Below are 26,707 nucleotides of genomic sequence, written 5' to 3'. Positions count from 1 at the left end.
TCATTAGAATTCGATCTGAGATGGAAATGGAATGCCCTGAGAGCAAGAGTACTTAATTGCTATGAAGTCAGTGCTGCAGTGGAGACCGCAGGCGTCCCTGGCACACGGCTTTCTTCTCACAGGTCTTCCGACTCCGGCACCGTGGTGTCCTCTGCTGCTTCCGTCGTTATCACGATGGGAATATTCTCAGACATCCACCCCTTCGGAGTCCTATTAAAGGACCGTCTTCCAGAAAGAGGGTTGGCGAAGGCCATGAACCTGGGGTCTGTGAGCAGCAGGAACTCAAAATCTGGAACTTTGAATTTAACCATTTTTGATGCTTTTTCAAATCCTCCAAAGGGAGTGGCAACTCTGGGAAGTAAGGAGAACAAGAAATCATGACTGGCATTAAGATTCAATAGAAAGCACTCCGATTCACGTTTTGTGGGTATCTATGTGGCCATACGACCTTGACACATTTCTCAGTTCTCTGAAGAGCAATATATTTCATTTTCTGTCATATCTCTTCTCCGGATACCTGACTGCATAACTTTTCCCCAGACTTGCGTGGAAGTGTGGATAGTAACGGGTCACTGCCGGGTTCAGCAACCTCAGTTTGATGTGGCATTTCAGGAATCATGTGACTATAGGTTTCCATCCATGCCCAAGACCATTGTTCCAGAAATAAAAGCATCAACTTGAAAAAGAGCTTCAGAACTTAATGTGCCACCAGCTACTTTAAGATGATTACCCTTCAGAAGGCACAGCAGGATTTGACCCCAGCAGCCAGACTCCTGGGGTACTGCTCTCCTGGTCACCACCTGAGCCACATTCCCAAAAGAGTCCTTGAGGAGCACCAGACTTTCTCTGGTTACTTTCTAAGCATAGCAGTGTGTTTGGGAATCTTAGCTCACTTGGAATATGCGTACATGACCTCAAACCAGGTTGCTGTCGATTCAAAACAAAATGAGCTGGTTCAGCGTTCCATATTCTGTTATCTGGCTTGTTGACTCCAAAAGTCTTTATGACTCAAATGTGATTTGGTGCAAGAGAAAACTTATTCTTGGGTGTCCACGATACCCAAGACAGTATTTTATCATGTTAGAAACTCTCCATTGCTTATCAATGGTCCGTTGGTTTGCTGATTCATTCATTATTCACACAACAAATTGCTGACTTCCCATCACGTTTAGCCATTCTGCTATGTGCTAAGAAATCAAGAATGAAAAGACTGATAGACATGTGAGCTCAGAGTGTGAAGGAGGAGGATGCATGGCCAGCTCCTTGCTCTAAGGGAGGGGTCCTAGGGCAGAGGCTGAGGAGTGAGGGAAGGAGCACCTGTGTCTGCCTGGAGCCTCGGATCAGGACCAGATAAACAGCGTAGGGACCAGTGTAAAATAAAACAGTCTCCCTTGTTCAAAATCATTAAGAACCTCAAGATAGGAAAAGAACAGCGTTGACAGAACGTGGCCTCTCAGGGGAGGTCCTGGCAGACAAATGGCTTGTGTTTGTGGGATTCTAAGCCTGCAGAGTCATCTGTGACCTAGAGAAGCCTGGTGTTGATCATTTCTAAATTTAAGCCGAATTTGTTCAGTTGATTTTATATTTATTAATTCCAGAAATAAACTGTACTCGTTTATTTATTTGCTAAGTTAAACCAAAGGGGGAAAATCCACTGCAGTCAGATACACTGTGTGGGTTTGGGTGTAGGGAAACAATTTCCCTTCCTAACCAGGTCCAGTCTGGTTTTTTCCTGTGGATCTGTGGGTCGTTTTCCCTTGTGAATGTCCTCTCCGCCCTGTTCCATCGCCGGCCACCAGCCTCCTACACAGAACCCACAGAGGCTACTGTTGGAAAGAGGGCTTTTCTTTCCTTTGGCACCCTGGCTACATCCTGTTTGTTTGAATTTTATTGTCCTCAACACGCACATTTTAAAAAGTTCTTTAACAGAGATGTTCAGCATTCGAAGTGAGAAACATCTCATAAGATACTTAAGATCTGCGAAAATAGTTTCAGGTTTTAGTCAACATTAGTGAAGCAAACATTTCGATGGAAAGATCTGAAATATTCTACTGAGAACAAAACCCTTGACTTTTACCTGATGTCATTTATGTAGTAAATAATAAGCCTGTTTTAATTCAGAACCACAGTTAAGAAATACATTCTTGGGCGACCAAGAAAAGCGGGGCTTAAGAACCCCGCCAACAACCAATCTCCATTACCACAAAATCAGCGCCTTTCATAGCCAGAAAACACCATCACCAGAGAAACAAAAAAATCACCAGGCTCCAGAGAGAAAGTGGACTGAGAACAGAGCTCAGGGCCACAGAGGAGATACACCGGCCTCACGCCCGAGGACGCGGCAGCAGCGCCATACTGCCGGCGGCAGTGGCAAATTCACCGGACGGCCACAGCAAGCCGAGGTGAGCCGCTATGGAACAGCCAGGCGGGATCTTTCGGCGCAGGGAGCATCTAAAGTTCCCAGTGGCCGAGCTCAGCACACGCTGCAGGGACTCAGAGTGGAAATAAAAACCAGAGAAGAAAAAATACGCCAGCCTCACGGCCGAGGGCATGGCAGTGGCGCGATATTGCCACCGGCAGCAGCAGCAGTGAATTCACCGAGTCTAGTACAGCTACATCTGCGTACTCAAGAACAGTGAGTCAAATTGCAGGCCACAGAGGAGAAAGCCCAGTACTGTACTCCCTGGGACTTGACCCAGTGGGGGAGGGGCAGTGGCAGAGATATCACACCATAGGAGAACGTGCAACCTGGCACCCCCCATAGTCTAAAGCAGCCTCTATCGACTCCCTGGGTCAGAGACTCTGTGATACAACCCAGTAAAGGAGTAGTGGGGTCAGAGATACTACAGACTCGAGATCCAGAGCACCTTAAGCGAAGTCATAGTGACCCAAGGGAAGAACCCAGAGAAGGCACAAACTTCCGAAATCATGGGAAAGAGGAATAACTCTGGAGCAATGAATGCCCACAACCCCACAACATCAGAACCCGATAAAACAGAAAATCAGAGATTTCTAGAAGATCAAATCAGGAAAATAACTGTAGAAATAATAGAGGTTTTTCAAAAAGAATTCAGAGAGAGCCAAAAAGAGATAAAGGATGCAATTAATGAAGTAAAGGCCTCAATTCAAAGCATGAACAACCGATTAGACCACATGGAGAACAGAATCTCGCTCTTAGAAGAAGATCATTCAAAAAATGAACGCATAGTTTCTAATCTAGAAAAAAATATCCAACAGCAGGAATCTGACATTGAAGAAATATGGGCCCATTTTAAGAGAGCTAACCTAAGAAAAATTGGAATAGAGGAGGGAAAAGAAAGTGAAACCAAAGGGATCAACAATCTCTTCAAGGAAGTAATAGCAGAAAATTTTCCAAACATAGAGCAAGAGGTTGATACACAGGTCCAGGAAACTTATAGAACTCCCGTTAGAGAGGATCGGAGAAGAGGATCCCCACGCCACATAATTGTCAAAATGACCAATGTGGAAGCCAAACAGAGAACCTTAAAGGCAACAAAAACAAAGGGCCAAGTGACATTCAGAGGCAAACCAATTAGAATCACTCCAGACTTCCCAAACCAAGTCATGAGAGCCAGAAGGGCTTGGAGTAACATATTCCAAACTCTGAAAGAAAACAACTTCCAGCCAAAAATTTCCTACCCAGCAAAACTTTCTATCAAATTAGATGGAGAAATAAGAAGCTCCCATGACAAACAGAAACTGAAGGAATTTATGTCTTCAAAACCAGCGCTAGAGAAAATACTCAAAGAGATTAACTACAAAAAAGAAATAGGTAACACACCCCAGAACCAGAGAAACAAGATTTTCCATCCAACAGACAACTAAGATTGGTAATCTGTGAAGATTCATTATGTTAGTCTTTTACCTATCTCTAAATTGTATTGTTTGCTTTGATTGTTGTTAATTTTTAGGATTTCTAGTTGGAATATTAATATGCCTTCAGATATAGCATTTGGAAATATTTTATCCAATTCTATTAGTAACTTTTAACTCCGTTTACATTGTCTTTGGATATACAATATGTTTTTTTTATTTTTTAGGGAGTTTGTATACTCTTCTGTTGCCTGTGCCATTGAAATCACATCCAAGAAATCACTGCCAATATCAATGTTGTGAGGTTTTATGACCCAGATTTTCTTCTAAAAGTTTATAGTCTTAAGATTTATATTTAGGTCTTTTATCTATTTTGAGTTAATATTTGTATATGGGATTAGGTAAGGGTCTAATTTTATTCTTTTCCATGTAAGTATTATTTTTCAACAATATTTAGTTAAAAGATTATTATTTCCACCACCAAATGTTCGTGGAAACCTTGTCAAAAATAACTTGACAATATAGGGAAGAATTTAGCTCTAGGCTTTTATTTAACTCCAATGGTTTATATATCTGCCTTTAGAACAGTACTACACTGTTTCAATTATTGTAGCTTTATTTGGTTTGAAATCAGAAAATATATATCTTCTAGCTTTGTTCTTTTTCAAGATTGTTTTGGGTATCTAGAGTCCATATTCCATATTAGGATAGATTTTTTTTCTGAAAAATAAATATATAAATATATGATAGTTTCACCTAAAAAAATAGAAAAAAATATTCTCTGGTAAGAAAGAAAGCAAAAAGAAATACTGAAATGTTTTCATGTAATTTTAATTTTTCAACATTATTTAGTTAAAAGATTACTATTTCCTCCACCAAATGTTCGTGGAAACCTTGTCAAATATAACTTGACAATATATGGAAGAATTTAGCTCTAGGCTTTTATTTAGCTCCAATAGTTTATATATCTGCCTTTAGAACAGTACTACACTGTTTCAATTATTGTAGCTTTATATGGTTTGAAATCAGAAAATATACATCTCCTAACTTTGTTCTTTTTCGAGATCGTTTGGGTATCTAGAATCCATATTCCATATTAGGATAGATTTTTTTTCTGAAAAATAAATATATAAATATATGATAGTTTCACCTAAAAAAAAAAAGAAAAAATATTCTCTGTTAAGAAAGAAAGCAAAAAGAAATATTGAAATGTTATCTTTAATTTATCAAAAGCTTGGTATCAGACAAATGAAACTGTTATATGAGATTATCATTTTTAATTTTGGATAAATTGCTATAATACTAGATGTCAACCACTAAGCCAAGCATGGGAAGGAGGGATGGGGAGGGAATGGGGTGGGGATTGGGTGGGGGTTGACTGGCGATGTGTGCATGTATGTCTACAAAAGTTTTCTTTGTATCCCACTATGATGTATGAATACAGTGCACCAATAAAAAATTTAAAAAAAGAAATACATTCTTGTTTATTTGGATTGATGGATTCTATTTTTTAAAAATACTGCTGCATACACAACACACCCTGCTAATTACTAAGTATTCTATGGAGTAAAATGGCCATATAGAAATTCAAATGCACTATTCTGCTAAGATAGCAACACATGCATGGACCTAAAAGTGACTTAGTCATGGAACCACAGAATTTGTCCTGTGACAAATTCAGAATTTGAGGAATAAGGTAAACAGCAGTTAAGTGCCATACCTGAAGTCACAGAGCCAATTGCAGTGGGGCCTGGCACCTCCCGGCTCCCAAGCTGCTTCCTTTCTCTTCTTTCTCTCTCTCTCTCTCTCTCTCTCTCTCTCTCTCTCTCTCTCTCTCTCTCTCTTTCTTTCTTATCTTGGTACTAGGGATTGAATCCAGGGGCATCCTATCTCTGAGCTACACTCCCAGCCCTATTTTATTTTATATTTATTTTGAAACAGAATCTCATTAGTTGATGAGAATCTCACTACTTGCTGAGGCTGTCATCGAACATGCAGTCCTTCTGTCTCAGCCTCCTGAATACTAGGATTATAGGCGTGTGCCACCATGGATTTGGATGTGCTCAAGAGGAGCATGCAGATACCAGCTGTATCCACGCCCTGATCCTGATGAGATTACCACTACTCTTGAGAGCAAAACCTACGAATCTCACCTCCCTTGCTGGGATAATGCTCAACAGCTACCTGTGATAACCAGGGCCGGCACCCAGTGCTGGTTTGCTATTTGCAAAGACTTTGGGGCTCTCTGGAAACTGCTCGCTTCCCTCTCTCTTTCCCTGTGGCTCTTGTTTTTTTTTTTTTTTTTTTGGTTTTTTTTTTTTTTTTTTTTGCAAAACTATAAAATAAAGGGCTGGGCGTGGTGGCACACGCTTGTAATCCCCGCATTTGGGAGGCGGAGACAGGAGGATCGCGCAGGTTCGAAGCCAGCCGCGATGGTTTAAGAGACCCTGTTTCCAAATAAAAAATATATTAAAAAAATAGGTCTGGGAGTGTATCCCGGAGGTAGAAGGGCTTCCAGGAACCCCGTACCATAAAAAAAACTATAAAATAAAGTCTTAAAGAAAAAATTCTTAATGTGAAAACATGTTGAATTATTTAGTAAAGAGAGGTAAAAGTACTTATATTTTATTTTAAACACATGGGCATAATGGTTGTATCAGAAACTAAAATTTTAGCAAAATTATTTTCTCATACTCTTGAGTAGCTTGATAAAATCCCATTGGCCTGCTGGGCATGGTGGCGCATGCTTGTAATCCCCATGCTTGGGAGGCGGAGACAGGAGGATTGCTTAGGTTCTAAGCCAGCTATGCTGGCTTAGAGACCCTGTTTTCAAATTTAAAAATCCCATTGGCCTACAACAGGTACAATAATCTATCTTATACCCAGAAATTATCTTAACTTCTCTTCTGGACTAATTCAAAGAATGGCTTGTCACATTTAACTTATAAAGATTCAGACACCTATTGAGGTTATTTTGCCTGTGTTATCTTTTTGAAATAAAAATGTTATTGAAAGTCAGGCGTGGTGGCACAGGCTTGAAATCCCAGCATTTGGGAGGCTGAGACAGGAGGATTGCAGTTCATGGCCAGCCTCAGCTACTGAGTGAGGCCCTTTGCAACTCAGTGAGGCCTTGTTTCAAAATAAAGAATAAAAAAGTAGGGCTGGGGGTGTATCTTGGAGGTAGAATGCCCCTGCCTTCCACCCCCAGTAACAAAAATATATATATATGGTTATTGAAGAGTAAGGGGCATGAAGAAAAGTAGACAAATCGAGGCCAGACTCAATGAAGGTTTTCCACTCTCTAATGTTCAGCGCTGCATGTCAAAGCACGGTGATGTCTATGCTGACTTTTACCCTGTGGCCTCGCTGAGTTGACTTGCTAACTCTACTTGACTCACCTGTAGCTTATTAAGTGGGAATTCTACCTCTGTACCGTTTTAGCCTCTTTCATCTGGAAAGCATTCAACTAAAGGAACCATCACACTGTTTGCTGTAAGTGAGCCTCTAAAGTGATTAAAATGTTATTTTAATCATTCCTAACTCAAGATTGACATTAGCTTATGTGTTGCTTCTGATGATGCTGTTCAAAATTTCCAAAATGAGCCAGGCAGAGTGGCGCATGCCTGTAATTCTAGTACTTAGGAGGCTGAGACAGGAGGATCATAGGTTCAAGGCCAGCCTCAGCGACTTAATGAGTCACTCAGGAACCTAGAGAGACCCTATTTCAAAAATAATAAATAAATAAATAAATAAATAAATAAATAAATAAAGGGCTAAGGGTGTAGCTTGGAGATAGAATGTCCTTGTATTCAATTCTCAGAGCTAAAAAAATTTTAAAAATAAAGCAATACTCTGTCTCTGCATGTGTACTTTAACTAGGCTGATTTATACTCTTGCTTTTCTTGTGGATATGAGACAGCTTATTGGAAATATTTTAGCCCCACACAAAAACCATGTGATTAAAGTGTCAATTATGAATCATTAAAAATATCCATAATTCCTATGAAAATTATTAAAAATTAGTAACAGGGAAAGTAAATGCCTATTATGTAAATTATTCTACAGATATTATTAGGACATATCCTTAGTAGCATACATTTTTATTTGTACATGTGCTGGAATCTTGGACCATTACATTTCCAGGTTACCTTTAATCTGGCCTAAAGTCTACAAGTAATTAATTGGAACCTAAAGTTACATGGTAATTCTCCTAATCCTGTGTGTAAATTGTTTCTAAAAAAAATTTTTTTATGTGTGTGGCACTGGGGATTGAACCCAGAGACATTCTACCTCCAAGTAAACCCCCAGCCTGATTTTATTTTTTACTTGGAAACAGGGTCTCATTAACGTGCAGAGGGCCTCACTAAGTTTTTGAGGCTGGCTTCAAATCTGCAATCCTCCTGTCTCAGCCTCCCAAGTCCTGGGATTACAAGTGTGCACCACCATGCCCGACTCATTTCTGAAGTTTTTGAACAGCATCGTCAGGAGCAACACATAAGCTAACATCAGTCTTTGAATTAGAAATTATTAAAACATTTTTAAAGTGTCAGGGATAATCTTGATATTATAGGAGGAGCTTCTGAATTGTTCTCCAACAAAGTTTAAAATGTTAGCAGTATCGCAGAAGTGAGTCTTTCTTTGCCCAACCTTGGAAGGTGTCCTGTGTTTCTATTTAGACCTTGTTAGCTTTTTCCTACCAGAGGTTCAGTGTCATGGTGGATTTGCATGCCACAGTGTGCCCGATGGCAGAGTTACCTGTTGAAGCTCCTGTAATCAGGCAGCTCCACCTTCCCTTCTGGCTTGAACAGTTTGGGGTACAAGGCCTCCAGGAGCTCAGGGTCACCACCGATGGCTTGCTCCCAGGGAGACTGGTAGTACTTGGGGACGGCCGTGGTGTTGAATCTTTCAGGAGGAATCTCCTTCAGTGGTCCAGAATAGCCTTTGGAAAAGTACAGCAAACATCATAAACACAGAGCTGTAGAGAACTAGCCACAGCGAGCATCTCACCAGCGTAAGCCTTCCTGTGGGGGCAAAGGCACAACGGATTCATCCTCTGCATAATCCTCTATAAACAGCACTCTGAAAGGGCCAGACACTGGAAAAGCTCCACTTTCCGGGATTTAAAACAAGAAACTACTTTTCTTAATGTCTGACTCTTCCAAGTGCTATTTTCTCCATTACTTCCTGAATACAGATTTGTTCAGTTAAAACCGTTCAATTAACTTTTTTAAAGCAGTGAACATAAGTTACGCTAACTTACAGTAGACTTTAGATTCCACAAAGAACTCATTTAAAAATGGGCTCAGTGCCTTTTGTGGCGCAGGCTCGGGGACCCAGCAGTGAAGACGGGTCTCCCCCTCTCCGCAGACCCTCAGAGGCACTTTGCGGTCCCCCCACCTCAAGTCCCTGATGGCCTACAGAGGCTCGAGCCCACTCAGGCCCACACTGTGCCCTGGCGCTCTTCACTCTGTTCCTCAAGATCCCTTCAGGTGTGTCTCTGCCACTTTGAGTTGCATTATGATAAGTGCCTACAATGCACCAATGAAAGTACATTTTAAAAAAGAAAGAAAGAAAAGCCAGGCGTGGTGGCGCACGCTTGTAATCCCAGCATTCAGGAGGCTGAGACAGGATGATCACGGTTCGAGGCCAGCCTCAGCTACTACTTAGTAAGGCCCTCTGCAACTCAGTGAGACCCTGTTTCAAAATAAAGAATAAAAAATAGGGCTGGGGTCGTAGCTCAGAGGTGGAATGCCCCTGGGCTCCATCCCCAGACCCATGCCCCCAAAAAACCTACTCACCCATGCCTTACTTCCACTGCACTTTCTGTCTCTAAAATGGTCTCAGTTCCCTTCTCTCTCGCCATGCACGGGGTCTCTGTACACCAAGACACTGGCCCTGCCCCCAGCCCCTTCATTCTTTCATGGATATTCCCTTCTACTTCCTGGCCACCTCCGCTGACTGCTTCCTTTCTCTGCTTGAAACTTGAAGGCCGCGTCCCTCCAGGCTCTTCCCGTAGGCTGCAGGCTCTGCATTCCTGTTCCTGGCTTTGATTTGACCTCCACGTTACCAGCCCTAACTTCGGCGTTCATTAAATATCGGGTAACCAGGCGTATCATTATGCCACGGCAGCGTCGCTGCGCCGTCAGTGCGGGGTGTTACCTGGAGCGATGCTGTCTGGGTTTGGGGGGCTTCGTGGATCCGGGGTGTTGGGGGGCGTTGTGGGGGCTTGCTGGGAGCCGCCTTCCATGCCGATGCTGTCCACTTCCCCATTCTGCATGGTGAGGCTGTGCTGCATGGAATTAAAGGACACTGACCATCCGGAACGCGAGGTGTGCTAACAGAAGCGCCACGCTCATTTGCACACCTAGAACTTACAGCCCCCATGCCGCCCGGCCTCCAGTGGCCCAGCACTGTGTGCGCCAAGGTCGGGTCGGGCATTCGGTCAGAGACTCGCCCGAGACCACCCTCAGATCTGTCATGATGACAACCCGAGTAGCGATGCAAGCCCCAGCAACTGACCCTCGCTCTGCGTGGCTCTGCGCCTGGTGCTCCACGTCTATTATAATTGCCCACCACAGATTCCCTGGGAGTTAGATATATCTAACTCTGAACGCGCTAATCTAAGAGAGCACGTCGGCTACACATTTGTTGGGGGTCCTCACATTCACACTTTATTTTATAGTTGGGCTTTGATTAGATGTCTGTAGAAAGTTTTAAAGTTTAATATGAAATTTGAACAACAGCCATACATACCAAATGAACAGAAAAACCCTTTGTACTTCAAGCTGAGTGCATTTATAGAAGGAAGACTTTGTGGCTTTTAGGAAATAAAGTGCTAAAAAGAGACACTGTCTCTCGTCTTAAGTGAGTTATATCATTATTCATTAATTGTAATTAATACTTACTTGAAGCAATAATAGACCACCTTAAAAGCATTCAGTTTGCATTTAGTGAGAGAAAAATAGACGTTGTAGTAGTGTATAGACGTTTTAGTAGGTTATATCCTCAGAAATATGGGTAGGTAGGCCTTGTCCTCTTAGCAAAATATTATCTAAATTCATATGAAAAATAGCATGTGTTTATTTTGAAAAGAAGTATGTAAACTCAAATTCAGGAAGAAAAATTTATTGGCGAGCATGGCAGAGACCAATATTGACTTCTTTTACATGTGAAAAATATATAGAAAATATTTGCTGATATTGTTTTATTCCTATACTTAATGGATTTTATGGTAAAAGATACCTTTACATTTTAAAACTTATCTAATGTTATAGAAGTTTGGTGATAAAAATGCATTTGTCCTAAAAGTCAAATATCATAAAGTGCTGGGCGTGGTGGTGCACGATTATAATCCCAGCACTTGGGAGGCTGAGCCAGGAGGATGGCACAGGTTCAGAACCAGCCTCAGCTACTTAGTGAGGCTCTCAGCAACCTAGTGAGACCCTGTTTCCAAATAAAATATAACTAGGTCTGGGAGTGTAGCCCAGAGGTAGAAAAGCCCCTGGGTTCCAGGTTCCACCCCAGTACCACAAATATATATATATCATAAGTTTGTATGTTGAGAGCCTCACAGGATAGGAGCAGGGGGACAGAGCTGACCTTGTTTCCAGCCTCCCTCGGGCCTGTTACACTCATGCTAATCTTTGTCTGTTCAGAACACAGGCTCTTAGATCAGCGGTCCAAATCTAACCCTTTGTTCTTTTACTTTCTTCACCAGCAGCCCTCCATCAGAGTAGGACTAAGTAAGTCACGGCAGATCTAAGATTATGTTACACTAGACCATGTTTAGTACTTGATTGCTAAGGATAAAGAACTTTCACATATGCATATAGACATAAATTTACATTTTCCAGTTTGAATTTAGAGCTATCTTGAGTATTTGACTTAATTGACTAGCTTAGTATTTTTTTTAACTTTTGAACCTATACTACTTTATAAAAAAACAGTAGAAAGTTCCTGCCGACTTTAATTGTGAATAAAAAGGCAGCTGAGATAAACATAGAAAGTTTTATGGAGAACGGATAAAGGATTACCTTTGTGTGCGTGTGGCACTAGGGAGGGAACCCAGGGTCATTCCACCTCCGAGCTACACTCCCAGCCCATTTTTTATTCTTTATTTTGACACAAGGTCTCGCTAAGTTGTGGAGGACCTCACTAAGTACTTAAGGCTGACGGCGAACCCGTGAGCCTCCTGTCTCAGCCTCCCGAGTACTGGAATTACAACCGTGCACCACCGCGCCTGGCTTAGGCATTAGCTTGTCTAAGTTCCTAGACTGTGCCTCTGAAATGAATTCCATCCAGACTTACAGGTCACTCCACCTACATTAATTTTCAAGAATGGTAATGCTAGCCTTCCGTCACCTCTTCCTGGGGATTAGGGCCCAACAGGAAAATCAACTCGTGGGGTTAGTCACCAATTATCACGAGACACTCAAACCTCTATTATTTGCTAAGAATACAAAGGAAGCCTGTAATGGCTAGGTGCAGCTTACTTCAGTTACCACAAAAGCTTTAGACGACAATGCACTGTCGTCATCTGCGACTCCCTTTGGAAAAGTGGGAAAGACAAAGAAAATGTATTTCTTTTGATATTTGTTGACCCTACAATACACGTAAGACTAGAACAATATCTTATAAGTTATAAACATGTAAATTAAAACACATACATCAACATGTCATGACACATTAAATGTTAAATAGAATACTAAACATGTAAGTCAAAACACATATATCAATGTATCATAATATCTTAAAAATCACGTTAAATATCAATAAGAATAAAAGTGGGATTTTTGTTTGCTTTATCCTTTGTGCCAAATACATAGAAGTTATATTTTTAACAAAACAAATACACATATATTCAGTTTGCTCTTATTTCAATATTAATTTTATAGTACACTTTCCTTTTACCCAGTATTATTTAAATTTCTAGAGACTTTGAGAAATATGATATCTTTTTACAGTGATGTGTGAAGACAGTTTTAGTGGTTTTTTGTTTGTTTTTTGTTTTTTGTGTTTTTTTTTGGTGGTACTGGGGTTCCTGAAAACCCTTCTACCTCTGGACTACACTCCCAGACCTATTTTATATTTTATTTGGAAACGGTCTCTTAAGCCAGCATGGCTAGCTTCGAACCTGCACGATCCTCCTGTCTCTGCCCCCCAAGCACGGGGATTACAAGCGTGCACCACCATGCCTGGCCAAGTTTTAGTTATCTTGACTCACTCTTCTATTTTACCTTTCCTCGAATGTTTATTTTCTTTATCCATTTCTTTTTGTCTTCTGTCTATGAAGTAGTCCTTCAAAACTGGCTCATGCTCAAGCAGTGTCTCTCCACTTTTTAAGAACACACGCTTCCTGTTTGCTATGTCACAGGAAGTACATGCGGCTTGGATTCTCCAGGCTCCCTCAGGGTTAGAGTAAGCTCAGAGCTGCCCTCACATAGTCTTGTTGTTGTTGTTTAAATTATACTTAATATTTGAACAAGCAGTATTTTCATTAGGAATTTAGTTTATAGCTTTCATCTATATGAGGTCCTAAACATTATAATAAAGTAAGTATAAAGATGAGTTAAATCATTATTTTGATCATGATTTCTACAGCTCAAGGGAAGCAGTAAAAGTGTGTTCCAGAAAATATAACCAATAAACTAGGCTCATGCAACCCAAGTCCTATAAAGACCATCTAAGAACTGGGCTGCAGGTGAGTAGTTGTTCTCTAGCTGTGCTATTTGGTCTCTTGGCCACTGGACAAAGCTGGGTGTATTCATTTTTGAACTTCTAGCATAATATCTAGAACTTGATAAGCACCCGATAAATATTTGCCAAAAGTACAATGGCTGGATGGAGACAGACCTGTACGCAGTAGCTTTTCTAGACCCCCTCCCGCTGGCAGTTTCCACGCTGCACCAGCACCCGGGCAGAGTACAGGCGTCCTCATGCGGTGGGCTTGCTGTCCTCCACAATGACTTACTGCAGGCAGCTTTGAGAGTCACGGTCAGAGAACACCGGCTATTCAAGCCAGAGGCCCCTTCCAGAACACTTGAGTCCCTACCCGTACTTGACAGAGGAGAGAAGAAACCCAGGGAGCTAAAGAAACTCTTCACCCAGCTCCAGATACCAGGGCTGGGGGAGGAGGGCGGCCCCAGCCATGTGGCTCAGCCGCAGCCCCTCCTAATGGCCCCAGGATGGTCTTCAGTCTCCATTATTATGTTGTTGCTTAACTCAGTCAACACAGTTCCTGGAATGTTACTTTCTTCTTTCTAAAGAAGAGAGGAAATTTTGGCGGACTTCAGAGTATATTATGCAAGTCTATGCAATAAAACTTCATTGCATACTTTACTATTGTTTCTTGTTCCAGGTTACTTATCAGTACTTAATTGTTTATTTTACTATGCCTGTTTGGAGCTATTTTCTTCATTTAGTGCCCAATTTCCTAGGCATAGTGAAAAATTCTTGAGACATGTTTATGTGTGGTACTGGGGGTTGAGCCCAGGGGTGTTCTACCTCTGAGCTACAACCTCTGAGCTACAACCCTATTTTATTTCTTTTACTTTGCAACAGGACCTCGCTCTTGCAGAGGGTCTAGCTAAGTTGCTGAGGCTGGCTTCAAACCTGTAATCCTCTGTCTCAGCCTCTTAAGCGCACCACCACTAACTTAGACATTCTTACACATTGTATGATTAACCAGAACACTTAGCCACAGGCCCTAAGACCACTGTCAGCCACCAGAGACACAGCTGATGAGCGAATGTGTTGTGTTCACGAGGACATTTTGGGTCTCACAGTTCCTTCCCACAGAACTGGAGCTAGAATATTGTAAGAGCTACAGCTAGGTGGTGGTCGTGAGAACTGGCATGACTCCCTCCCTCCTATGTCTAGACAGGTAGGTGATTTTTCAAGCCTTGCCCTGAACCACTCATTCTACCCCAAAGGTCTTCTCTGTTGCCAGGAAGTGATGACATAACCAGACTCCATCAGCTGGAGAAGGGATGATCCTGCTGTGCAAGCCAGCAGTGTTATCTGATAAGAGACCGCTGTGCATAATTACAGGTAACGTAACACATTTACCGGTGATTCCAAGTGAGGACCATCCTTCACGAATGTAAACGCTGTGGCTGGGGATGATTGGTGGCGAGCTGAATTCACAATTATAGCTAGGCTTAATCTGCGGGTGTTAAAGGATGCTCCTGAGTGTGAAATTATGCTTTTCATTTACTGTTTTTGTCATTGTTTGGCAGTTCTGGGGATTGAACCCAGGCCTCATGCATAGTGGGTAAGAGCTTTATCAATGAAAGTTCATGCTGCAGCTCCGGTTCCCTCAGATGTTCATTTAAAATGTTCTCTTTTTTAATTAAAAAGTAAATTAAAAAAATAAAAAATAAATTAAATATACAAGAAAAATGTTTTAAAATGTTCTCTCAATGTTTACTAATCAGTAAGCAGAGCAAGGGAAATAGAAATTGGGGGAATAAATAAAATTTTGTTGGTGGTGGGTATGGATATCATTTTCTATGTTTGTTTTAGTAATTCTAGTAAAAGAACTTAGTAAAAATCAGTCCTGTCATAAAGAAGTGGGCTCTTTAATCAAAACAACTTATTAGTAATGGCAGCTAATAAGCTTTCAAGTTTAAATTTGAAGTAAACTTACAGACCTTCCGCAGCTACAGGAAGAAGCCCTTAGTAAAGAAGACTTGTCTCCACACAAGTCCTGGGCGAGGGCCCTGTTCTCTGCAGGTTCAGGGTGAGAGTACTACTGCTTTGGATTTCTCACGCCTACATCTAATGGCTGACTTTCTAGGTGAACTCCTCCTCGGCAATTGCTCTGACTGGTAGTTTAAGTGCATGTAACATTCAGTGTGTACGAGAGATCTTAATTAACCTGTTGCTTCTTGGATTTCAGTGGAGGAGATCTCCGTCCAAGGAGCACCCCCGTGTTGGTTTGCCGGTTGTCGGCACCGACTTCCCTGGAGGACGAGACTCACTGCTCTGGAGGGGAACCCGAGGGACGCGCGGACGGGAGGCTTGGCAGCGGAGTGCGTGTCCTCACTCTGCGCTTGGGAAGTGTTTCCATCTCAAACCCTGACCAGTGGTGATAAAAGGGAAACTTTCCGTACCACAGATCCCTGCTCCCTCTCCTCCTCTTAGAACAGGTCCCTCCCAGGAGCGGAATACACAAGCTCACAAAGTCCCTGTTGAACTAAAAGCACACTCATATCATACACAATACTTCTGTTTACCCACCTAAGCTGTTCGTTATCAGTTTAAAAAAAATCCCTACTAGAATGAAGTAAGGCAGACGTGCTCGTGTGCAGAGCCGGCGGTGCGCCTGGCCACCTGGCCCTGGAGGCGCCTCGCGGTGGGGTGATACCTACGTTGATCTGCGCCCTGGTTTCGTACTGGACGTTCTCAAAGGTGTACTTGTCGGATCTTCTTTGCCGCGTCTTGAACAGCCTGGCACCGCGGTCGGCGAGGTGGGAGAGCTCCTCCAGCATGATATCTCTGGGCACGCTGACTTTCTTGCCCAGGTCCATCCCGTCTACAGCTGTAGAACAGTGCACACACGTGTTTAAGCCTCGCCGCCAGCCTGGCCGGTCCTCCCTGAGCCGCCGTAGAGCTGCCTGAGCAGCCTCGGGGGAAATCCTGGCTCCACCTCTTTCTAACTGCAGGGTGGGAGGACTGCAGCTTATTTTGTCGAGGCCTCCACTCCCCTATCTCCAGGTGTGGCCAACAGTAGTAATAATTACTTCGAAGGGTTGACAGGAGAATTAAATAAGATGCCTGGTTAGCCCACATGTCACAACGCCAGGCACCCGGGAAGGCGAATCCAGTCCGGGCCAGCCACCCTCACCATCAACACAGCTTCATGGGTCAGCCTTTAGTGAGTTTTCGAGCTGCACCACCTCAGGGCCATGATTAATAAGCCCTGTTTTTCTCCCCACGTATTGAGGTATTGGCTTGAGCCCTCCCACCCATCCGGATCCATCTCCCAGATGTGGTCAGGACACTGGTCATTCTGTTCCCGCCACCAAGCAGCTCTGACAGGCAGGTGGACAGTGGTCAGGACCGAGGAGACTTCCTTCCTGACCCCCTTAAGGGCCACACTGCAAATCCCTTCCCTAGAAGGCCAAGTCTAGCTTCTCATCTGCGCCTTCCCCGTGGGCCCGCCACACTGACTCGCGTCTGCCTAAGGGCTTGGGCTCCCTTAGGTTTAGTCTGCGTCCCCTCTCTCTTAAGTGTGGGGATGATCAGGAAACAAGGGGCATTTTCTGTTTCTAGCACAAAGGAGCTTTTCCAAAGTCCAAAAGAGATGCAGCTCCTCTACTTCAATCAGGAATACATTTCTGTATAACCCACCAAAGCCTGCTGTTGAATGCAAAGGGAGATAAAGTGGGTCGTTAGGAGAATAATAATTATTTTGAGGGATTAAGGTAATATTCTTAGAGGATCTGACATAGTAAATGTAATTCTAGGCTTCTGGTAGTGTTTAGGTAAAACAAAATTCTCCCCATTTTGCTTTGAGAAAGTCAGTTTACTTACATGTTTACTTACAAATCATGCTGACAAGAACTCCATTAATCATAAAACCCCTGACATCAAGACTTGTACTTGTGGGAAGATGGAGTAGACATAGTTCCCCTACACATCTATAAGTACGACTGAATATGAAGACTGAATAATGGGGAAGGCAGGCGTGCTGGGACCCAGGGCCACGGGCCCACGCGGCAGCAGCGGCTTCTCTAGGCTTCCCTTGGGCTATCCTTGCCTCAGACTTGAAGGCCAAGAAGCCAATGGGCCAGAGAAGCTTGTCCGCTTGTCGTGGACAAAGCTCCAACAACAGGTAGCTCTCCTTAGCAAGGATGGGAGAAGCAGGAGCAGCCTAGCAGGGCAGAGACATCCCGGCTATGGCCACTCCCAGCAAACACCACACAAAGATCTGGGCTCAGCCCTCCTGGCCACAGAGCCCAGCGGAGAGCCCCATCGCAGTGCGGGAGTCAGGCGGAGGAGTCCCAGAGGCTGCCAGGGGCTGAGACTTGAAGCATATCCTCGGGTTATTTTTCAGCGTGTCTATGAGTATCTGCTAACATACTAGGCAATGTTACAGGAAAGGACTATTTCAACCTTTTGATTTTAGAATCAAAATAGCAAGTGCCTTTTAGACCATAAAAAACCCCAGAGACACAGTATTACTTAGAAGGTGATACTATAAGTACTTCTCTCCTTCCAGTAGTAACACTATTCAGTACAAATATCAGCGGGAAAAGAGGAGTCTGTCTCTAAGTGCATCTGAAAAGGATTCAATTAGCAAAGAGAGAGAGAGAGAGAGAGAGAGAGAGAGAGAGAGAGAGAATAGGATGCTAATGCGGATTATCAAAGGCCAGAATTTCATCTAGCAAACCTTTTCTAGAATTACGCTTTCTGCGTCATATAGTAATTCCATACTACAAATAATAATGTTTTAAAACAAGGATTGTATTTTTCCTGAAGAACCTTCCTAATGGGATATTTTCAGGACACAGAAACCCTGCAGAGAGCTGAGCACCACACAATGCAGAGACAGCCCGTGTCTCTCCTTCTGTGAAAGCCCAGCGGCCTTCACGGGGGTCAGAGCAGGTGTACCACTTCCCTCCCCTGCCCCTCCTTCTGCTGTTAACTCCAGCTCTTCCAGTCATTTCAGCTGCATTAAAAAATAGAAGGGCTAGCAAGCAGAAGGCACTGATCATGCCCCTCTGTCAACTCTCAATGTCAAGTTAGGGGATAAGTGCAAGCTGAGACACCCAAGACAACACTGAGCACTTGTTTTCATCTGATTTCTCTCTTCCTGAGGAAGGCTCTCAGCCTTAGCGACTTATCCAATGGTTCTAAGACAGCCGCGTGGCCAAGGCGCACTCGTCTCTCTGGCCCCTGGGATCTACAGTCCAGGCTGTGTATGATGGGAGCTGACTTCCTCTGTAATTAATCCTGGAGTAGGGATGGGACCTGGCAAGGCCACGGGAGTGAGCAGAAGCTCCGTCCTTGGCGAGTGTGCAGACACGCACCTTTTCCTGCTTGTGAACAAAGAAGTGTGTCCCTGGGAACCACTGGCGAGCCCTTGGTGGAGATGAAATCCAGAATCCCACTCTGGGGGGGCGCTTGCCCGGGAGGTCGGAGCAGGGACTGCGGCCCGGAGCTGCTGGAGGCAGGCCTGTGGGTCTCTGAACTTCTCGGCTGTGCCAACCCACCCATGTCCCGATCGTTTAAGCTTGTTGGTTTCTGGTTTTCAGTCATGTCCAGCTAACAGCATCATAATTGATAGGGTTTCTCTCAAGCTCTTCTCACTGACTTGAATCCAAAATGCGCATTAAAATTGGAGCTATAAGGAAGAGCTAGTGGGAAGGTCTTCTGGCAGAGGGAGAAGAGGTATTAAACACGTGCTCACCCGGGTGCAGGCTGCCTCTGGGTTCCTCTCACACAGGACTACAGCATCCCTCAAGCCACCGCTAGGAACAGATGGGCAGAAGGAGCTGCAGCTTATACCTGCTCTCAATGGCGGGACTGGGCAGACACAGACACCTGGAAAGACCCAGCGTCACTGGTGCACCCATGCCACCAGAGCAAGAGGTGGGCCAGAGGGAAAAGAGAAGCCCCTGTGAGCCAGTCCTCCTGCACCTCTCCGAGCCGGGCTCCTTCTGCTCCCTGTGCGGGCTGGCCTCCACTGCTGTCTGGAGGGTTCGGATGCCTCGGCGTAGAGGTTATGGCCGATAGATAGGTCCAGTGAGAGCTGGAGCAGAGCTAGCGCTCATACTGGTTCACAAGAATTAACTGACCAGTGTTCAAGAACTCTTAAAGACAGTAGTTACACACAGGGACACACCATCACTAAAATTAAATTGTAGAAACTTAATCATGAAACAAATCCTGTTACCAGCTAAGTCACACATACTCAAAAGCTTTGGCTTACAATTCTTTTGCTCCTTGCTAATACTCTCTCTGTGCCTGTGGCCACGCCGAGCACATCTGTGTGGCAGGAATGCTATGGTAATACTGTGTATTCCTCTCGCAGTACCCAGGTAGTGCTGTGGTGCTGCACCTCTCACCCAGTTCTGTATTTAGTGCCTCCATGGCAGTAGCTTGGAGTTGGCCACAGTGGGAGTATTTACACCACAGAAATGGGTAAACTACAAGTCAAGACATTTTTCTCCCTGGAGAACCAGTTGCTAAATATTTACCAGCACACTACTGGCACAAGCAGGCAGCCGAAGACATCAACCAAATTTTCCAAGACTCCTTCCATCCCTCCCTCCCCTTTTAAATAGATTTATGATGTCATTGAAGCAGGAGGATCCCTAACTTTAGATGACCTGCCAGTAGAGACTGCTGTCCACTGAGCACGTGGTTCTAAGTCCAGCTGTCCCCTGGCCTTTACTGACAAGCCTGCATAGGGTCCTAATGGTGGTTAATCGTATGCTTGATAAATGAGGTACGTATCCCTGCCCTCGTGGCTTAGAAGGCTGCCTGTGTGGCATTAGATCATCTGTTGGAAATAATAATGCTAAGCATACCTTCCCACTTGTGTCATGGATAGTGGCCCAGAACTTTAGTTATATTGGTGAATCCAAGCCGTAGTTCATAAATATAGCCACTTACAAACAGTTGCAGCAGGGCACAAGATCTTTTAGAATGGTTTTCCCACGATGGATGGGAAGCCTCGGTTCTGACGGAAAGCATGGAGTCATCAGAGGGGAGCTGGCAAAGTTTATTTGCCTGAGAGTGGGCGTGTGTGTGTGTGTGTGTGTGTGTTACCCAGAATGGAACTCAGAAGCATCCTAGTTCTGAGCTATACTCTCAGCCCTTCTTTTTTTTTTTTTTAATCTTGAAACAGGGTCTAGTTAGGTTACTGAAAGTCTGTCTCATTAAGTTGCTGAAATTGGTCTTGAACCTGCGACCCTCCTGTCTCAGCCACCCAAGTATTGAGATTACAGGTATACACCACCACACCTAGCTGTGGGTGGACTTTTGACTTCACTTAGAAGCCATATTGAAAGCCAGGTGTGTAACACATGCTTGTAATCCCAGCATTTGGGAGGTTGAGACAGAAGGATTATAGTTCATGGCCAGCCTCAGCTATTTAGTGAAGCTCTTTGCAACTCAGTGAGACCCTGTTTCAAAATAAAGAATAAAAAATAGGGCTGGGGTTAGAATGTCCCTGGGTTCTATTCCCAGTACCACACACACTCACAAAGAAGCCATATTGAGGTAGAACTTCTGCCTGTACTTGCATAGGACTCTCCTGCCAGTTTACAGACAAGTGGCTTGTGTGGCTAGAGTAATAGCCCCAAAATATACATTATTAAATAATGTGACACATATAAATACTACAAATAATGCAAAAAATAGGCCCAGGCTGCAATGTTGAAAAATGCCTGTAAAGGTTCTTTTTTTTTTTTTTATATAAAAGTTTTGCTGAGCTGGGCTTGGTGGTGCATACCTGTAATACCAGGCTGAGACAGGAGGATCACAGTTTGTAGACAGTCTCAGCTACTTAGTGAGGCTCTTTGCAACTCAGTGAGACCCTGTTTCAAAATAAAAAATTTAAAAATAGGGCTGAGGGTGTAGCTCAGAGGTTGAATGCCCCTGGATTCCATCTCTAGTAACACACACACACACACACACACAAAAAAAAAAAAAAAAAACCTGTTGATATGTTTTTCTAGATAAAAAAGATTTTGAAACCCATCTGGGCATCTTCAATTTGCCTTCACGAATCTTTGTCTCTGTTTGAGTTCTCAGATTCACTCAAAAAGTTTTCAAAACTTTTCCATTGAAGAAAACATTACAATTTAAGAGCTGCATAAATCTATAAGCAGTGTGTGTGTGTGTGTGTGTGTGTGTGTGTGTGTGTGTTACAACACACGGACATTCTACCTCCAAGCTATTTTATCTTATCATTTATTTGGAAACACAGTCTTGCTAGGTTGCTGCGAGTCTTGCTAATTGCTGTGACTGGCTTTGAACCTGCAATCCTTCCATATCAGGCTCCCAAGTACTGGGATTACAGCCATGCGCCACCATGCCCAGCTTCTATAAGCATTTAAGAAGTGAAATTATCAATGTGTTGAATCACACACAGTAAATGATGCACCCGCTACTGTTCCGGGGACGTATACCTAGGGTATATCCAGTGGGAAAGGCATCCAGAAGACAAGGGTAATAAAACAGGCTATCAAGGATGCAAGGCCGGCTCGACTCTGGGTACAGCCCGGTTCTCTCAGGCGAGCTCTCCGCAGCGCCGTGTTACGGTTGGCTGCTCAGTTGTAGGATCTACAATTTCACAAGATGTAGCTGTGCACGAGTTTCAAAATAAAACATTCAAGCTTTCCTGGCTCTAGTTTTCCTTGGGGTTATGAGAAAGCTAATGGGAAAGGTCAAATCAAATGAAAGAAAACTCACAAACTTGTTCCCCGAATTCTTCTTCTTTCCCCCTTTTAATATTTGACGTGAGACATGTAAGGCCTTCCTGGCATCTGTCGTTTGACGTTGAGGATTTGATGGACCAGTTTAAGTTCTGCTCATAGAGGGAAGTACAACAGGCCATCACATAATCTTTCATCTGAAACTCTAGACCTTCCCTCTAGTTTTCCAAAGGCCCTTGCATAACGTAAATCATGCTGATATTACCATTTCCTTCGTTACTAGTAGGGAAACTCAAGTCACCGTTGTTTGGCTCCAGCTCAGGGAATTAGAATCAGGGGCTGGAGAGTCAGAGAGCCTCTTATTTGCTGAGCATGCTGAGGCCAGCCTGGAACCCAGGCTCCTGGTTCCATAAACAGCACTCCATTTAGAACCTGGGCTTCCTGTTTTCAGACCACAAAGCCAAACTCTCTTCCTGAAACTACACAAATAATCTGCCCAGTTCTTTGGGAAAGCTGCTCACTAGGCATGAGGAGAAAAACACAAACAAACCAAAACACACAAAAAGCCTCCCAGGGCCCAGGTGCAGACGATGGAGCCCCTCCCCAGGGCACGGGACCTTCCCCTGCATCTGAAGCTCCTCTGAAGCACCAGCTACCGCTGAGCTCAGTCAGCACCCGGCACACACCCAGCTCATCTTCTGCCTGTCTTAACTCCATCCCCTCTGCGCCGTTTCTAGGCGGGTGCTCTGCAAGGCTGACTTAAGGGACTGCTGCAGTCTCCACCATGAAGCTGCGAGCAGACAATGGCAAAGCATGTTTCGAGGCTTTTCAGCCGTTCATCAGAGCGTTTGCTAGATGACAGCCACTGTGGCTGGGATCCTGAGGAGCACGGAGGCTGGAGCTGCCATGGTAACCCAGAGTCACCTGTCAGTAGGATGGTGGCTGGATTAGAGAAGGCTATGAGCATTTAAGAAGATTGGCCGGGCGTGGTAGCACACGCTTGTAATCCCCACACTTGGGAGGCGGAGACGGAGGATCACGCAGGTTCGAAGCCAGCCGCCCTGGCTTAAGAGACCCTGTTTCAAAAAAAAAGTATAAAAATAGGTCTGGGAGTGTAGCCCGGAGGTAGAAGGGTTTCCAGGAACCCCAGTACCACACCAAAAAGAAAAAGAAGTAAGATTATCAATGTGTTGAATCACACACATTAAATCATGCACCCGCTACTGTTCTGGGGACGTATACCTAACCTAGGGTGTATCCAAGTGGGAAAGGCATCCGAGAAAACAAGGGTGATAAACAGGTTATCAAGGATGCAAGGCCGGCTCGACTCTGGGTCACTCAGCCCGGTTCTGGCTCTCTGAGAGGAGAGCCCTGGCGCCTGGGGACACTTTCTCAGTTATTTGTTGGGCGCGCGGTAGCTTTGCTTCTGGTACATAGCTTGACAGCAAATCATAATGGGTCATAGCGTGGGGCGTGGTTGATAGGAACTGGGAGCTGCCTACCTTCTGAAAACTCACCCTATCCAGTTACCCCTCCAGTCTACAGGAAAGAACTTCTCCGCAAATCTCTGAGGTTGTTTCTCCTTCTGACGGCATGGTGATCAGAACAGAAGCTTCCCCTTGAAGCTTCTGTTTTCCTACTGACTCCCCTCAAAGACTCGCCGACTCTCCTCTCTCCCTCACAGGAATTCAAGGAGCTCCCACCTGGTGTTTGGAGGATGCAGGCTTAGCCGGCTCATTGCTGAGCCACTGCATTCTCCTCTGGGCTAAAAGTTCTTAGAATGTGATCATAAAAAATAAACGAGTTAGCCAGGCATGGTGGCGCACGCTTGTAATCCCAGTACTTGGGAGGCTGAAACAGGAGGATCGCGCAGGTTCAAAGCCAGCCTCAGCCACTTAGTGAGGCTCTCAGCAACTTAGACCCTGCTTCCAAACAAAATATAAAATAGGTCTGGGAGTATAGCCCAGAGGTAGAAAGCCCCTGGGTTTTATCCCCAGTACCACAAAAAAGAAAAAAGAAAAAAGAAATAAACGAGTTATATCACTGAAGAAAACCTCCTGATGCACAAGGTGGGAGGGGGATTTCAGGGCTTGAAAATACCCCTTGCCATTCGATTTGATCCAAACCAAATTGAATTTACTTTGTTTTAGTATTAAGGTCAAATAGCTGCCGGCTTTGTCTTAAATCATGCCTATGTTGACTGCTGTATGTGTTTGTAAGTTTGGAGGTATAGCCTCACCTGATTCTCTGAAGGCATGTCTCATTTCTGCATCCTCAGACAAGAGGGCGCAGTGCATGCGCAGTGATGCTCCGAGTGCAGTGTCAGAGGAGACAAAGGAGGAGAGCTAAATATTTGAGTGACTCCATCAGGTACCACAGCTATTTCACCTGGGACAAGCCTGATTACCCCTGAGTCACCCTCGGGGGCAGGGTGGACTCGCCGGGCTTTTCATGACCCACATTCCCTGGAGATGAGGCAGTAGTTTTGAGGGATTTTTACCCCTTGAGATATAATCATATTTTTTGCATATCATAAAATCAGTAGCTATTGTTATAAAGAAGACATTCATACCCTTGTAAGTCTAGGCCAGGGCAACACAAAACAGAACCCATGATTTAAGCCAAGAATGCACTAAGCAGATTGACTTGAGATCATGCTGTGATTTTAAGGTAACTTACTGAAAATCTAAGCAATTAAGGTAAACAATTCAGTTTTGAAGTCAAGTAAGGATCTGATTTTTTTTTTGTCTTATTGACCAGGAAAACTATACAAACAGTTTCAAGTAAACTACTTGAACCAGGAAATACAACAATGCATACAAATTTAAATGAAGCAGAGAGTTTGGAACTTTGGATTGGTACAAATTCAGTCCTGGAGTCTAGTTCAGAATTATTCTTATTTTATTCTAAACTAATTTGATATCATGGTAAAAATGTAAGGACCACGTTGAATCCAGTAGGATGATTTTATACTGCAGAAAATAGAAAGCAAAACCAACATCTTGGTCCTTGGGACACACGTGCATTGTGTGGGAGGCATGTAGACCCTCCTGCGGGCTCTGCTCAGCTCACTTTACGAAGGTGCAATAGGAAAACACTGCCCTAAGCCCAAGTTACCAGCTGCCCTTACAAGGCCCCAACCTAGGTCCCAGGATCGCTGTGGCAAAGGGCTGCATTCCTGGCCACAGAGGAGCAATAGAGGGCTCTGAACATTCCAAAACACGTCTGGCATGCTGGCGTCAGCCCGGAAAGGGTCTGGATAGTCCACTTGACTTTTAAAATTAGTGCTATCCTTTGCTCATGGGCAAAACTGAATTTCCTTTATAACAATCAAAATGCATGGTATAGAACATAATTTCTAGAGTTATTTACTAGATTTTTTAAAAAAGGATAAAGTAGAATAGTACCTACATCTAATATATTAAAATTATTTTGACTCAATGTTTTGATACTAAAGGAACTTTTTCTCAGAAATGATAAATAGATTTTGCACACAAAATATGTCAGTAAATCAACCACACATGAGGATTGGCTTCAGGGATAACAAAGAGGCATCAATGTGAATTCCATTTTTACCAACAGCTTTTGAGAAGAAAAAAGGATAATAGAATATATTTGGATGCCGTGTATGATGTAAGGTAAAAGAAATCAAGACCAACCATGTGGTAGACAATAAAGACAAGATTGCATGAGACTTGTCCAAAAGAGAGAGAGAAAGAGAGAGAGAGAGAGAGAGAGAGAGAGAGAGGGAGGCAGAGACAGAGAGAGAGAGCGAGCTCTGAGCTGATCCTGTGGCAGGCAAGCCGGCAGAATGTACATCAGCTGTCAGATTGCTTCGTTCCTTTTTCAGCAGTTGTTCGTCTGAAAATAGCCTTCAAATGAGAATGGGTGGCTACAAAGGCTTGGCTACCACAGGCTGCTCTGCACCCCCCAGCCTCCAGATTTGTCACCCCAGAACCACAAGAACAGTAAAGGAGCACACTACGGGATCCCAGATAACCTCAGGGCGCGTCTAAATGCTGGGATTACAAGCGGCGGGAGGACGGGCGCGATGGGTACCGTGTCCGCGGATCTCCCGCACGATGGCCGAGGCTTGCTGCTGCTTCTGCTTCACCATGGTGCTGTGTGGTAGCATGGCCTCTTCTCCCTGCTAAACATGAAGGACATCACTGAGGCAACGGGAAGAACTCGGCGTGAGTCCCCATCACCCTTGTGGGAGAGAGCATCTTTATCCTTTCCTGAGAATGCATTCCTGAGTGCCCCCTTTGAAAGACTTCTAAGCGCAGTGCTGGTTTGGTGGCAGGCACTAGTCCCCTGCAGGCAATGTCCTGGGGAACGGGGTGGCACTCAGCTGTCTCAGACCCATCTTATCTCTGCATCAGCACCATGCCCCCTAGGCAGCAAGAAGCAAGAGGCCTGGCCTCTTCCCCTTGCTCTCCATTCCAATCTCCCCCTGTTTCCCAGCTGGCCTTCCGGGATCAGCA

At 44.1% G+C, this 26,707-nt stretch overlaps 1 protein-coding gene across 1 annotated transcript; it reads right to left on the bottom strand.

Annotated features, from left to right (window-relative positions):
* Positions 1 to 116: 116 nt before the first annotated feature.
* Positions 117 to 26,358, bottom strand: MYOZ2 (myozenin 2; the record flags this gene model as incomplete). The annotated part of the gene is made up of 5 exons (XM_080696964.1): positions 117 to 351; positions 8,590 to 8,773; positions 9,994 to 10,123; positions 16,206 to 16,375; positions 26,283 to 26,358. 5 exons carry the CDS (start codon positions 26,356 to 26,358, stop codon positions 117 to 119), a joined length of 795 nt encoding a protein of 264 aa, XP_080553090.1.
* Positions 26,359 to 26,707: the final 349 nt, after the last annotated feature.

The sequence above is a fragment of the Muscardinus avellanarius genome (assembly GCF_963383645.1).
Source record: "Muscardinus avellanarius genome assembly, chromosome: 6".
NCBI lineage: Eukaryota > Metazoa > Chordata > Mammalia > Rodentia > Gliridae > Muscardinus > Muscardinus avellanarius.
This window is presented reverse-complemented; position numbering and strand designations above follow the sequence as displayed.